The sequence below is a fragment of the Diabrotica virgifera genome, chromosome 1 (assembly GCF_917563875.1).
Source record: "Diabrotica virgifera virgifera chromosome 1, PGI_DIABVI_V3a".
In the NCBI taxonomy this organism is placed as follows: domain Eukaryota; kingdom Metazoa; phylum Arthropoda; class Insecta; order Coleoptera; family Chrysomelidae; genus Diabrotica; species Diabrotica virgifera.
Genome location: NC_065443.1, coordinates 197296742 through 197319585, shown reverse-complemented (window position 1 = coordinate 197319585; position 22844 = coordinate 197296742). Strand labels below are relative to the sequence as shown.

Below are 22844 nucleotides of genomic sequence, written 5' to 3'. Positions count from 1 at the left end.
GTACAAAAAAATCATCCCCTAAATAATCATCCCTTAGGTGCAACCCCTAACTTTAATTGTTTTAATAGCACCCAGTATATTTTTTTATAGTTTTGGATGTGGTATTTTATCGTCTATTCAACACATTTTTTGAAAATAAAATCGGTTCGTAAATAACCTAGAAACTATCAGTTTATTTTTGTTAAATTGTGTGTCCCAGACTAATTTATCCAGGCTATATTTCTTAAACGAATAGAGATTTTCGAATGGCATAAAAACTGATCTATTCCATTTGTAATACACTTTCATATGGCGTAGAAAAAATTCATCCCCTAAATATTCATCCCTAACTTACAGGGTGCTATTAAAAAAAATAAAGTTAGGGGTTGTAACTAAGGGATGAATATTTAGGGGATATTTTTTTTCTACACCATATTAAAGTGTATTACAAATTAATGTAATAGATCAGTTTTTGTCCCATTCGAAAATCTCTATTCGTTTATGAAATATAGCCTTGATAAATTAGTCTGGGACGCATAATTAACAAAACTAAACTGCTATTTTCTTGGTTATTTACGAACCGATTTTATTCTCAAAAAATGTGTTGAATAGACGATAGAAGACCACATCCAAAACTATAAAAAAATATACAGGGTGCTATTAAAAAAATTAAAGTTACGGGTTGTAACTAAGGGATGATTATTTAGGGGATGATTTTTTTGTACGCCATATTAAAGTGTATTACAAGTAGAATATATCACCTGTTGTCTCATTCGAAAATCTCTATTCGTTTAAGAGATATAGCGTGGGTAAATTAGTCTGGGACACCCTGTATATACACACCGACAAAATTAACGGAACACCTTAAAATGGGACATGTTAGATGTCTCGAGTTTCCTAAACCTCTTGTCCGATTTGAGTGATTTTTTTAGTATCTTATAGCGTTATTATTTAAGAATATCAATATTGTTGCTAGACAGGTAAATGTCATTTTATAGCGGGTGTAACAATCATACAGTGTTTTTTCCTTAAAGTTCGGAACACCCTGAGGAATATTGTAGCATAAATAAACTATTGAAATTAATACTCAATTGTAGCCTTAGGCTTTCTTAATATCCCGTTTTTTTATTCATTAGCTTATGTTGGATAACAAAAAAGTTACGTACTTTGACAACTAGCCATGTTCTTCATCAGTACAGGGTGTTTCTAAATAAGTGCTACAAATTTTAAGGGGTAATTAGGGCGAAATCGAATTAGGCTTAGCTGAGGTAAAAAGAACGATAAAAACTCTAAAGAACAAATAAGCAGAAGGCCCTAACGGAATATTAAATGAATTGATAAAGACGGATCGGAAAAACTATTCCGTATGATACACAAAATGTTTGAGAGAGCACCGAATGGCGAAGACTTACCGGCAGAATGGAAGCATATATGACATCAATATACAAGAAAGGAAATAAAGAAAACTGCGAAAACTATCAAGGAATTAGCATAATATCATCTATAGGCAGACTGTATGGAAAGACCATAAAGGAAAAATTAGAAATATATATACAGGATAAAATCGGAGAAGACCAGGCAGGATTCACAGCGAGGAAAGCATGCTTGGATCAAATTAACACGGTCTAACAACTCATAGAAAAAAGAATGGCCAAAAATAGATCCGTCCATCTGGCTTTTGTAGATCTTAAGAAAGCGTATGACTCGATACCTAGAACCAAGCTATGGGAAGCAATGGAAGATATCAAAGTCCCTCGAAGATTAATAACAGCAGTAAAAGCACTTTACAAGAATAACACAGTAGCTATCAAAGTGGGCAATCGAATAATATGCAGTATACTATATTTGCAACATATGTCCGGAAATGCTTCGTTTCCGAGATACGGGATGTTGAATTTTTTCTTACAAACTGACGATTTATTTATTGCTCTAAAGCCGGTTGATATATGGAAATGAAATTTGGTAGGTTTTAAGAGGTAGCTATTGCGAATTTTTTGACATACAATTATTAGTTGTACAAGTTTGTCGCACATATTTAGAAACACCCTGTACTGATGAAGAACATGGCTAGTTGTTAAAGTACCTAACTTTTTTATTATCCAACATAAGCTAATGAATCAAAAAAAGAATGTTAAGAAAGCCTAATGCTACAGTTCAGTTTTAATTTCAATATTTTATATAGCTAGAATATTCCACCGGGTGTTCCGAACTTTAAGGAAAAAACACAGTATTATTGTTACACCCGGTATAAAATGACATTTACCTGTCTGGCAACAATATTATTACACCGATTTTCTTAAATAATAAGGCTATAACATACTCACTCAAATCGGTCACCAGGTTTAGGAAATTCGAGACATCTAACATATCCCATTTTTAACGTGTTCCGTTAATTTTGCCGGTGTGTATATTAATATTAAACAGTTAATACGTACCTATCATTTTTTTTTTCAGATACATGGTGGCTAATAAAGAAATTGAACCAGGCGAAGTAATTCTGAGTGAACTGCCCATAGTGATCGGTCCGTGTACAGACTGCAAAGTTCAATGTTTGGGATGTTACAAAAATTTGGAGGAACAACCGTTTATCAAGTAAGTTTAAATATATCAATTCAGTTTAATCCAATCAATTTTTTATATTTTCTATTATAACTTGACCTACTAGGGCTAGATACTACCACTACCCCTTTTCTTGACATATAGTTATGTGTTAGCGTTTGTCTCAATTTTTAAGCATGTGATAAAGTCGTCGCGTATGATAAGTAAGGCAGCGTTTATATACCGCGATAAATCTGAGCAATTTATCGATATCGATCGAGTTGTTTCAATTTATCGTTGTGTGTAAACGGTATATCGCAGCGATTTATCGGAATTGGAGTTGGATTGGAGTTGGTATCGGATTGCATCAATTTATTGTAACGATCGAGTTGTTTTAGTTTATAATCAATCGCACCAATATATCGCAGCGTCTAAACAGCTTTAAAAATATAAATAAATCGTAGCAATTTATCATCACAATAAATTGCCTGCTTTATCGCGGCGTCTAAAAGCCACTTATGGCTAAGTTTATAGTAGAGCCACGTAAAGCTGTGATCATAGAATAGCGTAGCGGTTTACCTAGAGATTCACCTCTATGTGAACAAACGCGCTGGAAGTATTTATACTTAAACGGGTATGTAAAACTATAAATTACTTACCTCTTAGTTATTTCAGCACCTCTATCTACGCGCCTCTTACACCGCTATCCTCGACGCTCACCGCGTCCCTATAAACAAACACTAAGATTAATATACCAAGATTAATATTATATACAATATAGGACCTTAATAAGACCTATTGTTACATATGGGATGAAAACAACGACAATTAACAAGAAAGAGGAAGATAGCCTTCTGAAATTTAAAAGAAAAATATTGAGAACGATACTGGGACTGGGCCACAAGGTAACAAGAGAGGGAGAAATAAGATTGAAAACAAATGCCAAAATTGAAGAAGAATTAAAGGGAGGAAATATAGTCAGATACATAAAGTCTCTTCGCTTAGAGCAGATAGGACATACCTATACAGAGACTCCCACACAGATATGTTGAGAAGGATAACTGAACACCACTATAGCTCAGGTGTAGAGGAAGACCTAGAAGAAAATGATGATGCAGAAGAAGATATAAGAGCAATGAATATTAAAGACTGGAAACTTCAGTGCAAGGACAGGAAGAAATGGAGAATAGTCCATAGAGGAGTAATCGACCTCACCCAAGAAAATTTTAAACACAATGGCTGCGTTCACCAGAAATAATCGGTATAAGTTTTAACTAAACAGCTGTGTTTCAGCGCGTTAAAACTACGTTCAGTCTGGTGAATGGTATTTTTCCGTTTGACACTTTTATAGTTGGCTTTGTTTTGTGTTCTCGCATGTTTTATGACATAGTTTTATGAATTATGAACTTAACCTAAAACTAGATTCGTTGTTTTTGTTTATTTTGATATCGTGCTATCGTTCAACGATAACTTGGACGTGTCTTACACAAATTTAATTCAAAAATGGATAATATAACTAGCTTTATTGTTGTTTGACAGTGGCGAAGCGTCCATGTAACCACTGTTACCATTGGTAACAGTTACAAATCTTGCAAATAAATATTTTATGACTACTACGAAATAATTCCATTTATATTTTTTACCAACAGAAATACTTGTTATAGTACCTAATTCAGTAAATACCCAACTAGACGCACGAAAATATTGGCGAGATATGTGAATCCATGACACGTTATCATATGCCGTTACCAATACTGACACTGGTAACTGTTACACAGGAGAAACCTCGCCATCACTCGGGACTAGCTCTGAGAATTTTGAAGGACCGACGGGTCTAGAGACGGCGCGCGGACACGCGGTGCATATCAGTATTGTTACCATTTTGAAGATTGGTAAAACGTTGGTTTAGTATGTTTAGTACCTATTACAGATTACAGTGTGCGTGCATTTAACCTTCGGAGTACGGAGATTATTTGACTTACTTAGATTACGATGATGGGTCAAGCGTGACCCATTCTCATTTTATTTATAAGGATGTTTTAAATAGTCAGTATTAATAAACAGTATCTTTAATCCAACAAAAAACAAACAAACATAACAATTATAATCCTAAATTATTGTATTTAAATTTTTTAAGATGGTTTCCCATGAGCACATACTAGTTCGCTCCGGCGGCCAGATTTTAATACCGTACAGAAAACGGGCATGGGTAAATTCGCTTCGGCCATATATTTGAATACGTATACCCGTAAACAGAGACGGTTGCGGTTTACGTGTACCTACAAACATATTGAAAATATTCTTCGAAATTCGAAGACCGGGTCAGGACTGACCCGGCATCATAGATGTTACGTAGAGGAAAAACATATAATTTGCATGTTCACGAATTATATACGAAAAAATAGATTGAAACAAATAAGGAGAACTTACGATCAATCGGATTTGTAAAAAAATTATTTCATAAAATATTAAGAAATAACTGAATTTCGGGTCACGCTTGACCCAGTCTTCGTACTCCGAAGGTTAAACATAGAAGAGTGTTGCTACGTATTGCGTAATTGATCAACTACTTGAAAAGTCATTCTACTTGTATATTTTTTTATATATTATTTTAAAGAAAAAAATGATATTATTGAAAATGAAAGAATTAAAATATAAACAATAGTTTTTAACATCTGTTCTTTTTCCTACTTGTTCATTTTTTTATTTTAATTTTATGGTAGAATAATGTGTTTAGTTTGTTTATTATTTATTGTTATACCTGTTACATATACATAATTACATACATATAATTTGGGAATAGTGGTTTGTTTAATTTTATCCCACAGGATTGAAAACAAAAACTTATACTTGGGAGGTTCAAAATATTTTTTTAAATAGGATTTTTTTACATCTGGTTTTGGTAACACTTTAGAAAAAGTCACGCGTCGCCACTGTTGTTTGATAATGAAATGAACAAGAAATAATTTATAGTGCTGCTGGCTGTGCTGGGTGCTGGACTTGGCAGAACCATTGGATGATGATGAAGTATTCCCACCATAAATAAATAATAATTGTCACGAGAAATATGAATTATGTTGAAAATAATGTTCCTCAATACACAGATTTACAATTTCATGAGCGTATACAATTATATGTATATCTCCTAAGTTTCAATTACTTTATAATTAAAACCATTGTAAAAGTAAATATTTTCAAATCAGCGCGCCATTACAATATATTTCTTAAACACGTTCAATGTTGAAGCCATGCAAATACTACGTTGAATAAAATGGCGACCGCTTCGTCAACACGTTGAAGTTTAGCCTAAATTGACATGACGTTCACCCGAAAAATCTTAAACAGTTTCAAAGCGCTGACATAGCGCACTGGTCTGGTGAACGCACCCAATGGCGTTAGCTATAATCCCTAGGGAATGTAACGCTTTATGATGATGATGATGATGATGATGATGATGATGATGATGATGATGATGATGATGATGATGATGATGATGATGATGATGATGATGATGATACAGGGTATCGAAATAAACAGGGCTGTGTACTTTCACGATTACTATTTAATATATACTCCGTCCGAAGAGTTATTTTTACACAAGAACTTGAAAACTTTACAGAAGGGATCAAGATATATGGTGAAAATATAAAAAATAACGTCCATTATGCTGACGATACAGTCATTATCGCTGATACTGAGAAAGGCCTGCAGACGCTACTAAACACAATTTGTGATACTGGGGAAAGTTTAGTTTAACAATGCACATAAAGAAAACAAAAATCATGGTTATCAGTAAGATGGGTAAAGTCGTTACAAGGATCCATATAAAAAAAAGTTATTGAACAAGTGGACGAAATGAAATAATCAGGAGTCTGGATTACGGAAGATCTCAATCCGAAATGTTGAACGAATGGATTCAATCAACTTGAAGATGAGGAAATTTTTGAGTAACCAAAGACTCAATCTGCAAATCAGGGATCGGAAAGAAAAATAATCATCATCATGCAACCTGTTCTGTCCACTGCTGGACATAGGTCTCTCCCATTTTTCGCCACTCTCCACGGTTCAGTGCGTCTTGTCGCCATTTCCTGGATATTCGTTTAATGTCGTCCATCCAGCATGTTGGTGGTCGTCCTCTGCTGCGTTTTTCCTCTCTTGGGCTCCAGTCCATTAGTTTTCCGGTCCATCTCGAGCCTTTTAGTCTCGCTATGTGACCTGCTATGTGAGTAACAGTAGCTGGTAGGAAAATTTCCAATGAGCAATAAAGTTAATCTGAAAATCAATAAAGCTTAAGACAAAAATAATGGTGGTCGACAGATCCGACACTATTCAACTGACTAACATGTTACAGTAATACCACGTAGTAAACACCTTTGTCTATCTCGGGTCTAGTATAACTAACGATGGTAACTGTGAAGCAGAAGTTCGGAGACGTATTGGTATGGCAAAAAATGCGATGAGTCGCCTAACTAAGGTATGAAAAGACAGATCTATCTCTCAAAATATCAAGATGAGACTGGTAAATACTCTTGTATTTTCAATATTTCTCTACTGGGCAGAGATTTGGACTCTTCGCGCAAGCGAGTGCCAAAAAATTGATGTATTTGAGATGTGTTGCTGAAGAAGAATGCTGCGCAGACCTTGGAAAGCTCATAGGACAAACGTTTCCATCCTAAACTAACTTGAGATTAAAATAAGGCTGTCCACAATAAGTCTGCAACGAATTCTGCAATTCTTCGGTCACCAGGCTTGCAGAGGTGACGATAGTTTGGAGAGAGAGAGAGAGAGAGAGAGAGAGAGAGAGAGAGAGAGAGAGAGAGAGAGAGAGAGAGAGAGAGAGAGAGAGAGAGAGAGAGAGAGAGAGAGAGAGAGAGAGAGAGAGAGAGAGAGAGAGAGAGAGAGATGTGACCTGCCTAATTCCATTTCAGCTTAGCTATACGTTAGACGACATCAGTGATGTCATGCAGTCATGCCCAGATGGATGACGTCACTAGTATGATATATATGCCAAAAAATCGGAATTTAAAAATAAAAATCGAGTCTCATAAATCGCCGGACGTATATTTGTTTAGCAGTGGTTTATTTCCATGAAACGTAATTTACGTTTCATGTTTCTTTGATGTGCGGCCTGTCGTAGTGAACCATACGCCCGCCCAAGCAAGTGTTATTCGTCGTTAAAATTCACATGTCTGATTATTCTTCGTTATTCTGATTTCATGAGATTTCATGAGGAAAATAAAACAATAAGTTAAAAACAAATACATATTTGCTGTCATTGCTTGATTACAATCTTCCTGTTAATCATAGTTTTTATTTGGATCTTGCACATAGCATACAAGCTGGAGATGATGGCGTAGGTACTTGCAGACGAAGAAAATGATGATGAAGATAATAATTGATACCAATTTTGAATGGAAAAATTTTTTGAATAATATTTGAGGATTTTAGGCGGGTACAAAGTATTTTTAAATAAAATTTTTGGGTTTGAAATCATCCGTTATTTCATTTCTTTGAGAATATGTCATTTATTCTCTGAAAATATCCCAAAAAAGATAAATGGAAAAGTTATCCATTCTACAATCAAACGCTTATTTACGGTAAAAATTAGCAAACACGCTCAATTCAGTATTCAGTATTGCCCTATGTCAGGGGTCACCAATTATGTTCCCTGAGGGTCCATTTCGAAAACCTATGACACTTCCGGGGTCCGGACTTAATGCTACCTGTGTCCGGTTGTTCTGATTCCGTTTCTTTGCGGATTCTTGTTAAAAAATATCCCCATTATAATACCACATGATAAGGGTGCTGGACGAAATTTTAAGGCAGAACTTTTTTTAACACTTTTTTTTTAACAAATTCAAAATATCACCTTTTTTGCCCTCGAAAATATGTTTTTAGCATTTTTGGGTCATCTTAAACAAAAAGGTCTTTTTTCTCAAAAGTTTATAGATTTCGAGTTTTAAACGATTTAAAATCTGAAAAATGCGAAAATAAGCATTTTCGAAGCTTGAAAACTCATGTGTAAATAAATTATTATTTTTGAGGTTGTCAAGTGCCTAAATTGAAGTTTAAACATTTTCAAGACATAAACAGTTTCAAGATTCTTTAATTTAGACCGTTGTTGTTAACTGGTAATTATGCGCGTTCTCTCGACCCTTAATCCGCCGCGGCGCGCGGCGGCGCGTCTCACTATGTGGTGCGGATCGCACTATATAATTGGCGTATTTAATTAGCACATTGGCAATACTGAATTAAATAAATAAATAAATTATTTAAAAATAACTATGTTAATAATATATTATATAATTTTAATAAATCTCCAGTATTTGCTGGGAATTTTTCGCATAAGTACGTATAATATGTATACATGCGACAGAGACGAAATATAAAGTGCGACGCCCGATGATTAACAATTAAAAAACAACGGTCTATATTTAATTAAGCCTCGATTATTCGTTAGAATCTTGAAACTAAATGTGTAAGAGACTAAGTTTTCAATCTAATGGCACATAAAACAACATAATGTTACTCTACATCCCACCAGACTGAAAACAATGGGAACCTTCTCTGGTTACACCTCCGAGGCTTCTACAATTAGCAAGCCATAACGGATGCTGAGACTAAGGAAGATGAGGGAATTCTACAATTTAAAATTCACGTCCCATCTGCTCAGCGCGGTAAAGTTCCAACGAGAATGGTTATCTTCGTACTCTAATCAGAGTAAATGTAAATCAAAAATGAATAACCACTTTCAATTTCGTTGCAAAACGAAAATACAGCTGCACCATATTCCAGTCCAATCAGAGAGTGCAGCAAGTACCTCTACCGGTTTCGAAACTTATTAGTCTCTCATCAGGAGGCACCTATGCTGCTCTCTCTGATCCTACCAAAACAAACCCCGGCGTGCAGTCACGGATTACAACGAACGAAATGGCATAGATGCCCTAGCGGCAACTGCTAGCAAAAAACTAAGTTTTCAATGTGTAAGGTTCAATTTAGGCACTTTTCAACCGGAACACTAATAATTTTCACTTCAGTTTTTAAGCCTCGAAAATGCGTATGCGTATTTTCGCATTTTTCACATTTTAAATCGCTTATATCTCCAAACTATCAACTTTTGAGAAAAATGAAGAGACCTTTTTTATTTAAAATCGACTAAAAAACCTAAAAATATATTTTTGGGCAAACAGATAATATTGAATTTATTTAAAAAAAAAATTTCCTATGTAAAAAAATGTACAACCTGTCTGAAGTCTGGAATGAGTTTAGTGCAACGGATTTTCATTAGGAAGTTAAGAATCATCTGGTAGCTAAGATCTGTACAGATTTTTAATAAAGTTAATTCTTGAAAAAGCGGCTTCGCACATATAAGTTGAGTCAAACATAGTACACAATTTCATGGCCAAACATTTTCAAAATTGTATGTTCTATGTTCTGAATTTAATCGCGGTCCGAACAAAACTAGCTTACGGTCCGGATGCGGACCGCGGTCCGCTAATTGGTGACCCCTGCCCTATGTGGTATTGCTTAATAAACATAAGAGAAATTATTACATACAGTGCATTCGTTTGATCTGTTACTTTCTCGAAAGTCAGAGACAATTATTGTCCTGGATTTTTTTTATTTCTAGTAAGTGATAGGCCATTATTGCGCTCAACGACTCAAATATGTTATCAGAGTAGCAGAAACTACAGAAGTTTCGTGAATGTACCGGTTCTTCAGGATCGGATGCAACACGTAGGTGATCTGTGGATACAACCGGAAGGTATTCTTACAGTTTCTACCTTGACCGACTATCTACTCTCGTTTATGATTAATTATATAGGTGGCGCTAGCTGGTAAATTGGAAATAACTACTTATTATTTATTTATTAGAATATTTAGTAATTTAATAATATAATAAATATGATACATACTACAGTAAAACCTCCGTTAACGGAAACATCGTTTAAGCGAAACTGCTGACAGTTTCAATAATGTCGTCAATAAAAAGTAAGTTTTTATCGCCAAATAGAAACAATGGGATGTAAATTTGTCAACATGACATTGAATCCAAAAAAGCTCATGGATGTCGACGTCGACCACTTCGTTTTCAGAATGGTTCAAAAATTAATTCGTCCCAAGTGTAAAATCCTTCTTAATATCAAAAAATCTTCTCTTCAAAGCATTGTTGCATTGTTGCTTGTTGACAAATCCACCAACTCACCCGCAAAATCTACAAAGTGGTGACATAATTGTCAGATTTTTGCCACTGTACTACTCTTTGAATACGATGTAATTTGATACCTACAAGAAGAATACATCATCATTCTCTTTGCCTTATTCCTATGCAGGGTCGGCTTCCGTAATTGCATTTCTCCACACAATTCTATCTTGGGTCATATCAATGTCAATCCCCTTTACCAACATGTCCTGCCTTATTGTCTCCCCCCAGGTCTTCTTTGGTCTTCCTCTCCTACTCCTTACAGGAATCTGAACTTCAGCTATTCTTCGTATTGGGTGATTAACGTCTCGACGTTGAAAATGACCAAACCATCTTAACCTATGCTCTCTAATTTTGGCATCAATTGGTGCCACACCTAGACTTCCCCTAATATACTCATTTATAATTTTATCCTTCTTTGTCACTCCACTCATCCATCTAAGCATTCTCATTTCCGCCACATGCATTCGTTCTTCCTCTTTCTTCTTCACTGCCCAACATTTAGTTCCGTCCATCATAGCCGGTCTTACGGCTGTTTTATAGAATTTTCCCTTCAGCTTCATTGGAATTTTTCTGTCACACAACACACCACTCGCTTCTTTCCACTTCATTCATCCAGCCCTAATTCTACTGCATGCATCTCCATCTATTTCTCCATTACTCTGTAATACCAATCCCAGGTACTTAAAACTATTGCTTTTTATAATCAGTTCACCATCCAAAGATATCATTTTATTTGTAGTACCTCCATCTTTAATATAAATGAACATTCCAAATACTCTGTTTTTGTCCTACTAAGTTTTAAACCTTTTTCCTCCAGAGCTTGCCTCCACTGTTCTGGTTTTTGTTCTAAGTCTCTTTCACTAGTTCCTACTAACACGACATCATCAGCATACATTAAGCACCATGGAATGTTATCCTGTAGTTTCGCTGTTATCTGTTACATACAAGAAGAATACAAAAAACAATATCATTTTTAACCGAAATTCTGGTTATCCGAAACGGCCCCTCCAAAATTATTTCGGTTAACGGATGTTTTACTCTATATCAGGCCCGGCCCCAGGGGCGGCTGCCCAGGGCGGCGAATTTAGGGGCGATAAATTTTAGAGGACGGCCAATTTTTGAAATTGAAGAAATAATAAATTCCTTTTAATATTATGAACAAGAGCGGCAAAAATGCAACTGTAACAACGAGAATTAAATAAGTGAAATAATAACGATTGCAAGGCCCAATCGACAACACCGCCTTCTTCTTCATCGCATAAGAATATTGGGATCAGAATAGTGAGGGGCGATTCTGATAAAATTTTTCATCACCACAATGGTAATATTTTAAAATTTGTTGAGCTCTTTGGAAAAGTTTATTCTGTTTTACAATAGCACATTAGGAGAACAACGAATGCTGGTAAGAAATAGCATCACTACTTGGGAGAACGTACTCAAAACGAAATTATTTAGCTCCGCCATGATCAAATCAAAAATAAAAATTTTGAACTTTTTGAAATCAACAAAGTTTTATAGCATATTTTGTCGATTTAGGTTCAATGCACTGGTTTGAAACTTACAGAAGTTATTTTGCAAAAACTGAATAAACTAGGATTACCTTTGGAAGATATGAAAGTACAAGGGTATGATAATGGGGCAAACATGAAAAGAAAGAACTTGGGAGTTCAAAACAGAATTTTGAAAATGAATCCTAGAGCATTTTTTGTCCCTTGTTCTAGCCATTCACTCAACTTAGTCGTGAACGATACTGCTTAAGCCTCACAATTTGCAGTTTCTTTCTTTTCCTTAGTGACAAAAATTTACAACTTTTTCTCAGCATCTATTAATCATTGGGCTATACTAAAAAATCGTATTTCTAGCCTAACATTGAAATATTTGTCCGAAACTAGATGGGAAACTAGAAGTGACGCAATTACTCCCATCAGATACCAAATTGAAGAAATCTACGATGCTCTTGTAGAAATCACTGTCAATAAAAACAACGATAAAATAGTTGCTTATGAGGCAAGCTGTTTGGCAAATCAAATCCGTGATTTTACTTTTCTTTGCTCTGTGGTAATATGACATGACATTTTACTTCACATCAACGTAGTCAGCAAATCACCGCAGAGTATTGATATGGAAGTGTATCCAGCTGTCAGTATTAAGTGTTTCGGAAGTGATTTAAAATTCCAAGGCTATTTGACAGATGCAAAAGAGCTAGCATCAAAGTTAGAAATTGAGAACCCGAAAATCGGAGGCACAGTAATAGCAAGAAAGAGAAAAGTAACAAGACAGTTTGGCTATGAGGCTGAAGATGAAAGTATGGACCTAGAACCCGAAAATCGGAGGCACAGTAATAGCAAGAAAGAGAAAAGTAAAAAGACAGTTTGGCTATGAGGCTGAAGATGAAATTATGGACCTAGATACAGAGACACGATATAAAGTTGACTTTTATTTAAAAATTATAGACACAACCGTTAATGCAGGAAGTGATAGGTTTCAGCAAATTAAGAGCCTTGGTGAAATTTTTGAGTTTTTTGGGTCTACCAAAAACAAGGGACGGCAGTCGCCGATCTTGTTCAGGGCGGCAAAATCCATAGGGCCGGGCCTGCTCTATATATTACAAAACTTTTACCAAGTGGTGAGGCTTCTTGTCCAATCATGCTCCTTACTCCTTACCTACTAAATTAACTTAATATTCTCCTCCATTCGTCCCTGCTTATTACTCTTTCTTTCCAACCAATAACTCCCTCATTTGTGAGATCTTCCTGTACGCTATCAAACCATCTTTTTCTGGGTCTCTTTTTCCTTCTTTTTGTGATTGTGTCCCGTTTTAGGCATCGTCTTCCTTTCGCTTCTCAGCACGTGTCCCATCCATATCACTCTAGGTATGTATTTTTATAAAACGACTGATGCTTGTGCCGTTCTTTATACGGTTCCTCAATTTCTCTGTTTGTTCGTCGCACCCAACCTCCTTCGTGTTTTGGCCTCCATATATATAGCTCTGAGCATTTTCTTTCCAATCTCTTCAATCTTTCCAATTTCTCCGTATTTGATTTTTCATTATTGTCCATACCTCACTACAGTACGTCACTGTGGGCCTTATTACCGTTTTATATATTAGCTTTGTTTGTCTCGCTACATAGGTACTTATTTGGATTTTATCAGTGGTCTTTGGCTTCGCATCTTTTTATTTCCGTTTGCTAATATTGCATTCAGTTCCCATTCTTCCTGACCTTTCTCATCTATAATTTACCAATGACCCCCAGATACGTAAAACTCTCCATTCTCTCGAAATTATTTATATTCCCTTGCTTCATTAGATATGAAAGTAAACTGTCTCTCTTCTTTTTGCTCTGTATTTCCGAATAGGTATCATGTACGTTGACTTTCCTGGTTTATTTCTAGATCAAAATATTTTGCCTCCTTTTATAATCTTTTCATAACATTTCTTAATTATGTTCTTGTTTTCGCTAGAACAAAATATCATTATAGCGAAGGCCACACATTGATGCTCATTGTTGCAGATGAATCCGGTCGTTTTAGCTCGGCTATTTCTGATTATTGTTTCCAATTAAAAATAATACTATTATTAAAAATAATACAATTAAATACTAAGTTAAAAAGCAACGTGGATAACGGATCTCCTTGTCTACGACCTCTGTTCACTTCAAATTCATCCAAAAAAAAAACCTCTCGATACTTCATGATTTCGTGTGCTATTCAAATTATTTTTATCAACCTAATAAGCTTTGCAGGTATGCCCAAAGAGCTCAGTGCTTCATACAGTTTATTCCTTTTTATCCCATCATAGGTTTGTTTAAAATCCAGGAACAACGGATGAAGGGGTACCTTATGTTCATAAATGTACAAATTATTATTGTTGAATAAATTTTTGGATTTGAAATCATACGTAATTTCATTTCTTTGAGAATATGCAAATATGCCATTTATTCTCTGAAAATATGCCGAAATAATAAATGCACAAGTGGCCCATTCATATCTTCATACAGTCCTATAAGCCTTTTGCCTATGATTAGCAAAGTCTTTGAAAAAATGTACGTAAAAAGGTTGAAAACGATAATGGACGAACATAAAATAATTCCAAAATACCAATTCGGTTTCCGAGACAAACACGGAACCATAGAACAAGTGCATAGGCTAGTCAACCAAATAAACAAGGATTTTAACGCCAAAAGATACTGTTCTGCTGCTTTCCTTGACATATCTCAGCTACCCTATCCTCACTTCCAGCTCTTAAAATCCTACATAGACAATAGACACTTCCTTGTGAAGCACGGTACCGAACACACTAAGTTATATCCTATTCACTCAGGCATCCCACAAGGCAGCGTTCTCGGCTTAATTCTATATCTTTTATACACAGCGGACATTCCAACATCTAGTACAACTACAGTTGCAACGTATGCAGATGACACTGCTATCCTGGCATCCCACACAGATCCAACAACAGCATCAAGGAATCTTCAATCAAACCTAAATAGAATTCAGCTATGGATGAAAGTATGGCGCATCAAATCTAATGGAACTAAATCACTACATGTAACATTCACGCTACGTAGAAAAACATGCCCCCCTGTATATATTGATAATTGTCCAATTCCTCAATCCGAGGACGCTAAATATCTTGGCATGCACTTAGACCGCCGTCTAACTTGGAAAAAACATATTTTTACCAAACGAAAACAGCTTGAACTTAAATTGAATATGTATTGGCTCATTGCTCATTGGAAGCAATTCCAAACTATCTTTGGATAACAAAATTTTACTCAACAAGTCCATCGTCAAGCCCATATGGACTTATGGGACTCAGCTATGGGGCACTGCTAGCGTCTCCAATACAAACATCTTACAGAAATTTCAAAACAAGGTGCTGCGTGCCATAGTCAATGCGCCATACTATGTATCCAACGAGGTGATTCAACACGACATCCCCCTAGAATATGTGAAAGAAGCCATACAACGTTTTAGTGTTAAATACTGTGCACGAGTGCTAGTGCATCCTAATGCGTTTGCCAGACAATTAAATGTGCGTAGACTAAAACGGCAACTGCCGTCCGACTTGACCAACTGAATGTATTCAAGTGTATTCAGACTGATAAAATTTTAGTTTTAGAGTTGTAAAGAGGTTACTCACTGTAACTCTCTACATGTCTGTATTTTTTTTTTACCATAACAAAGGCTTAATGCCCAATGGGCAGATTGCTGTACTCAATGGAGTTAATAAAAAAAAGTGACCAATTCTGCAATCAAACTCATTTCAGTATTCCTTAGTACCCACATGCATAATATGAAAAAAATTAAAGTAAATCCACTTTGATCTTAATGGTGTAAAAAAAGAAACTAGGTATTTTTATAAACTTTTATTGTTCTCCTAGTGACTTAGACCACTATTGCACTCAACGCCTCAAATATGGTATCAGAATAGCAGAAACTACAGAAGTTGTGTAATTGTACCGGGTCCGGGTATTCTTTCAGGAAGGTGTTATTATTAAAGTTTTAAACCTTTGGCGACTACGCTCGTTTATCATTAATTGTATTGGTGGCGCTAGCTGTCAAATTGGAAATAAACGCTTAAAATAAAATATTATTGGCTAGAATAATTTGCTAATTATTTATTAGTTTGTTTAGAAAATAAATAACAAAGTATTTAATTTTTACAATTGGATAATCTAATAAGTCACTAGGTTAAATGCGCTCAAATAAGATGATGGCGTAGGTACTTGCAGAAGAAGAAAATGATGATGAAGATAATAATTAATAAGTATTTTTAATAGAAAACATTTTTTAATTTTGAGAGTTAGAAAGTATTTTTACAAAATATACAAAAGTATACAAAGTATAAAGTATACAAAATTAGTAAACAAACCATTAGGGTTTCAGTATTCCTTTGCCCACATGCATATATACATGAAATAGATTATTCCAGTAAATCCAGTTAATGTTCCAAAAACGAGAAAAATTTTGTATTACTGGATTTTCTCCTAATTGAATAAAAAATATAGTAGTGGCACAGAATAGAAAACAAGTTGTTCTTTATTCTGTGGTAGTGGCCTAGTGGCTTAAGCCACTATTGCGCTCAACACCTCAATATGGTATCAGAATATCAGAAACTACGGAAGTTGTGTGAGTGTACCGGTTATTCTTAAGAATCACAACTGGAAAGTACTAATACAGTTTACACTTTTGTCGACTATTCTCGTTTATTATTGATTGTATAGGTGGCGCTGACTAACCAATTGGAAATAAACGCTTAAAATAAAATTGTTGATTAATAAATTAATAATAAATTAATAATAAATTAATAATAAATTATATATATATATATATATATATATATATATATATATATATATATATATATATATATATATATATATAAAAAACACTTTTGAGTTTCGGTGGGTTGGAGTCAATAAGGGGCTGTTAGAATACTATTTTTTATTACTCGAGCTTTCAAATGTGTTTACATTCATTTTCAAGAGCTAAAAAGTAACTGATAAAGTGGAAACAAAGATCATGTAAAAATATAACTCACCAGATAAATCTAGATTGGTTATTAAAACTTGCTAACATTAATACATATAAATAAGAGGAAAACTATTAATATCCATAAAATGAATTCTTCCCAGACTGCATAATATAAATTAATGGCCAAAAGATTTAAATTTTTGATTATATATATATATATATATATATATATATATATATATATATATATATATATATATATATATATAATTAGTAGTAGTGGATGTGTGAGATATTCGTAAGGGGATTTTTCCACATTCTCTATTTCATTTGTTTGATTTCGTACGAGTGGTCGTTAAACCAGTACCTGTGGATCTTTTGATCACTGAGTGTGTTTCAAAGATCTACATCTTTTGTTTATATATATATATATATATATATATATATATATATATATATATATATATATATATATATATATATATATATATATATATATATATATATATAATCCGGTTCTCTTTTACCGTGAAGTGTCGAGAAAGTTAAATAATAAATTCATAATAAATTAGTAATAAATTAATAATAAATTAATAATAAATTAATAATAAATAAAATTAATAATAAATTAATAATAAAATATTAATAATATACCCTAATACGCTGTCCCTGTATATTTATCAATCAACGCTGTAACATTTATTTCAATAGAGACCTAAAATTATTTCGTGAGCAAATTTGTGAACATTTCAAAATATAATTTAAATATCTACATAAATATAGATATATTTAAATGCGCTCAAATAGGTGTTAAAAAAATAGATGTTATACATAAATACAATTATTACAATAATCTATAATAAATATAGATAATAGTAATATTTTAATGTTAATGACCTTTTCCTAATCACCTAATCACAAATTAAAAAGTCTAGAAAATATGACAGTAAATACAGTTTGATCTGTTCACATTAAGGGGGTAGGGATAGAACCAAAGTCTTGGCCCGATGCTATTTAAATGCTTTCATTTTTTTTAATCCTGAGAAAATAATATTTTTGAAAAATTTAAAAGCAGAATTAAATATTACCTACATTATTACTGATGACCGAAAGTCTCTGAAAACTTCTATACTAATGTTTATTTGAATAAGTTACAAGGATGCAAGAAAAAAGTTAATTCAAGTAGTCTCATTCATTCAAAAGAAACTTTTTATTTAGGTATTCTAAAAGACTTTCGGCACTCGGCACCTAATATCTTTCATTCTGCGTTAAAATGTTTCAAAAATATTTATTAGTTTGCTCAAGATTCGAAAAAATTAATGCATTTAAATAGCATTGGTCCGAAGTTTTACGCCTCCTACCACCGTAATGCTAGACAACAACTTTGTCCTTAAGAGGAAACAGTAGCGATCAACAGGTAGCAAAAACGCGTTCCAAGATTGCGGCTGTAATTTTGAATATTTTTTCGAGATATTTGGCACACGTATTCATAATATAATAAAGAATGGCGGTACAGAGCCCAATTTGAAAAATATATTAATATGTGGAAATTACTCTGTAATTAAATACAATATTTAAAAAATAAGCCTGCACCGCCATTAAGAAGAACAAAAAAATGCACTTTCTTCAAACAAACTTTTATATCCGATGCCTAGATTTTGTGTCATTTTGGAACTACTAATATGACACAAAATCTAGGCATCGGATAAAAAAGTTTATTTGAAGAAAGTGTACTTTTTGTTCTTCTTAATGGCGGTACAGGCTCGTTTTTTAATATTGTATTTAATTACAGAGTAATTTCCACATATTAATATATTTTTCAAATTGGGCTCTGTACCGCCATTCTTTATTATATTACGAATACGTGTGCCAAATATCTCGAAAAATATTCAAAATTACAGCCGCAATCTTGGAACGCGTTTTCGCTACCTGTTGATCGCTACTGTTTCTCCTCTTAATAAATTTTCTCCTAGGTGTACCCACTATTGCACTCAACGCCTCAAATATGGTATCAGAGTAGCAGAAACTACAGAAGTTTCTTGATTGTACCGGTTATTCCTTCGGATAAAGTTCATATAGGATACAGCCGACTGCGCTCGTTCATCAGTAGGGGAGGGAAGGGCAAAGTGAAATAGTGGGGTAAAGCGAAATAGCTCGTTTTCAAATTCTTCCGCAAACGGAGCCATCACTGTTTACAATCCAATCAATGTTTAGAAGTAGTACGTGCTTATCGATCATTTTGTAACGGTCGTCTGTCAATGTTATTGAAAATATATACATTTTTGGACGACTATTTGTAAAATCTACAGGTGAGTGTAATTGCTAGTTCTTCTATCTTATTTAACTAAACATATTTTTGAAAGCAACACATAAAAGCAATCATACTTAACTATCTTTTATATAAAATATAGATTGTTAGGTTAGGGTTAAAAAATTTTACTGGGCAAGTTTGCTTTTAAATCCATTTGGGGCAATGTGAAATGTTAATAGAAAGTGAACTATCGTTTCACCACTTGTAATTATACTTGATTGCTACTATTAAAAAAGAATACGTGTATTTCCAGGTGTAAAATGCGAAACTATAAACGAAAAACGACTCAACAACAATAGTCTGTGAAGCCAATGACATCTGGAATCAAATCTTTGCGAACGGGGGACTTTGCCAAAATCAAGCTGCTATGAAACACGGAATTTCTGTTGCTACGTTAAATTGGAAGATTAAATCCGGAAAAAATAAGGAAGAAGCGCCAAGTAAGAAGCTAGGCCGATTTCAAACCGTACTCTAGACTATTTCACTTTACCCAAACATGCGGGGCAAAGTGAAAAAAAGACAATGTCTGACAAACCCAAGCATAACAAAAAATTTATTAACTTAATTTAATTTATATTTCGATATAGTGATCTTAAACTATACTGTAATAAGATGTGTTTTTTACAAAATTTCATTTCGAAAATTGTAAAATTTATTTAATTTCAAAGTTTAGCTATTCCACTTTACCCTACTCTTCCCTAATTGTATAGGTGGAGCTAGCAGTCAAATTGGAAATAAACAATTAAAATAAAATATTATTCCTTGTAATATTTTAGTGATTTATTGTTTTGTTTACAAAAATAATGTATTTAATTTTTATAGCAACTGGATAATCTAATAAAACATAAAACACTAGCTTAAATGCGCTTAAATAGGTACAGATGGATGGTGGCGTAGGTATTATTTGCAGAAGAAGAAAATGATTATGAAGATAATAATTAATAGCATTTTTTAATAGAAAACATTTTTGAATAATATTTGAGTGTTCAAAGTATTTTTGAATCAATTTTTTGGGTTTGAAATCATCCGTAATTTCATTTCTTTGAGAATGCAATGCATATTTTCGTGAAAATCGATGAAGGTTCACCGAAATTGAAGGTAATCGTTGATTTTTACCTTCAGTGACTGCACTATACAAAATAAATTTCAATTTACTGATCTAAGTGCGCGTAATTTGGAAGCTTATAAATTATTAAATGATATGTAGTCGCCAAATATTTAATTAAATGCATTTAAGTACAACTTTCTCTTAAGCCGGGAAGATGGCTGCACATGGATTCGCTCCCGGGTTCAGGTAGGAAGACCTAACCCTTCGGTCATAACTTAACTTTCGGGTATGAGTTTCGGAGCCAACTCGTGTACAATAAAACTGGTTCTATAGGGGTTGGGAGCGAATCCATGTGCGCCGGGGAAGATAGGGTGGTTTTCTTGCGAAGGGGTTGTAGCTCAATAATCGAAATGCACGTGATTTAATAGTTTATTCTTAGAGTATATAAGCTATAGGAATTATATCCGCAATACGATATATTTTAAGTTTTCTCGGCATTTTTCTCTTAAGTTAAATCAATTAAAGGGTTGTTTGGGGGTGAAGCGGATGAGCTCAAAAAACGAAACTATATAATTTCAAGAGCTCATAAATAGCTCGTAATTCTGCCGCAAAAACCGATTCAATATTCCTATTTTTAAGTAGTGGGGGGGCTGACTCAGCCCCACTAAAGTATTAAATTCCTGCTCAGTGGAACGAGCTCAAAATTTTTAGTTTGCGGAATATGAAAGCTCATAAATAGCTCATAAATCAGGGCTATTTGTTTTTTGATTTTTTCAAGTGGGGGGGACAAGCTCAACACGGGTATTATTACCACTAAAAATGAGATGTTTTAACCAAATATTGCTTCAAATATAATGTGCAGAATAATTTTGAATTACGTTCCGCTAATGAACTTGCTTTTTTGTCCTTAAAAGTAGAAAAAATGTTTCAATAATTTATTGCTTAATATCTAAATATAATCGTTTAACAATTTTAACTGTACTAATGCCCAAATATCAGATTTTCAAGTGTTAGACTGATTGATTTACGATGAGTAACCGGATTGTAAAAACACCAGCATGTGCCTTATCTGGGACTGGGGACTAGGGCCTGAATTGCAATTGTAGTATTTTTTTGTTGTTTGTTTGTTTGAAACTGTCTATGTGTGTACAAAGAAAATGTTTAGACCATGGGAAAAATCACCTACAGTTTTTCGTGCATGGGAGCAAGAGAACCCATGTAGTAGTAGAGAAAGTGTAGTAGTCAACAATCTTTTAAGTGTAAGTGATACAAAAAACAATGACACTGAGACTGTAACTGTAGAAAAGTGTTTAAGACTTCCAAAGAAAATTTTTCAACGAACAATCTAAGAGAATTTGTATGAACGTTTACAAAAATCTGAAAATAGTTGTAAAGGCAGTATTATAAGAAAAGCGGCATTTCTAACACGAATTCCTTATTCTACCATGCGCGACATCGTAAAAAGTGGTGTTAAAAAGAGAAAAACAAGATCGGATGCTGGAAAACCTAAACAAATTAATATCGTGACTGCTAAATGTTTAAAGAATTTGGTTTACGAGGAATACAAACAAAATGTAATACCAACAATTGACATTATATACACCAAGCTTGTTGCGATGGGAAGAAGCTGCCCTAAAACCACTTTACGTAGACGGCTGAAAAAACTTATGTTCAAATACAAAATCATTGATAAACGGGTGGCTATTATGGAAAGTAAGAGGATAGTACACTGGCGTTTAGATTATTTAGAAAAAATTCAAGAATATCGAGACCAACAGCGGACTATATATTATTTAGACGAGACATGGTATGACACGCATGATACCGCTAGCAAGGGTTGGACTGATGGTTTACTTAGGTGCCAGTTGAAAGGCATACCTCCGAATAAAGGTTCCCGGATGATTATTGTGCACTGTGGATCTGCAAATGGTTGGGTGCCAAATGGGTTAATGCTTTGCGCAAAAAAAAAATAGAAAAATGTAGTATAGATTATCATCAGAATATGAATTCTACTATATTCGAAGAGTGGTTTAAAAATACACTACAAATATAACACCGGGCAGTGTGATAGTTATGGACAATGCAAGCCACCACTCAAGTCTTCTCAAAAAAATTCCTAACAGTTCGTCTTCAAAACAGGAACTAGAAGATTTCCTCTCGGATAATGATTTGTATTTTGAAGACAACTATAATAAGAAACAGTTACTTGAAGTGCTTCGTACCAAAACTTATAAGAAACAGTATATATAGGACACTATTGCAATACAACATGGCAATACTGTTTT

The 22844-nt window shown here is 34.0% G+C and overlaps 1 protein-coding gene across 1 annotated transcript in view; it reads left to right on the top strand.

Annotated features, from left to right (window-relative positions):
- The window catches only part of LOC114331881 (SET domain-containing protein SmydA-8-like), a 164690-nt gene that overhangs the window by 72346 nt on the left and 69500 nt on the right, over positions 1-22844 (top strand). Inside the window, exon 3 of the mRNA XM_050646271.1 lies at positions 2434-2571. Coding sequence (XP_050502228.1) covers positions 2434-2571 — 138 coding nt within the window. The remainder of the gene's footprint in view (positions 1-2433; positions 2572-22844) is intronic.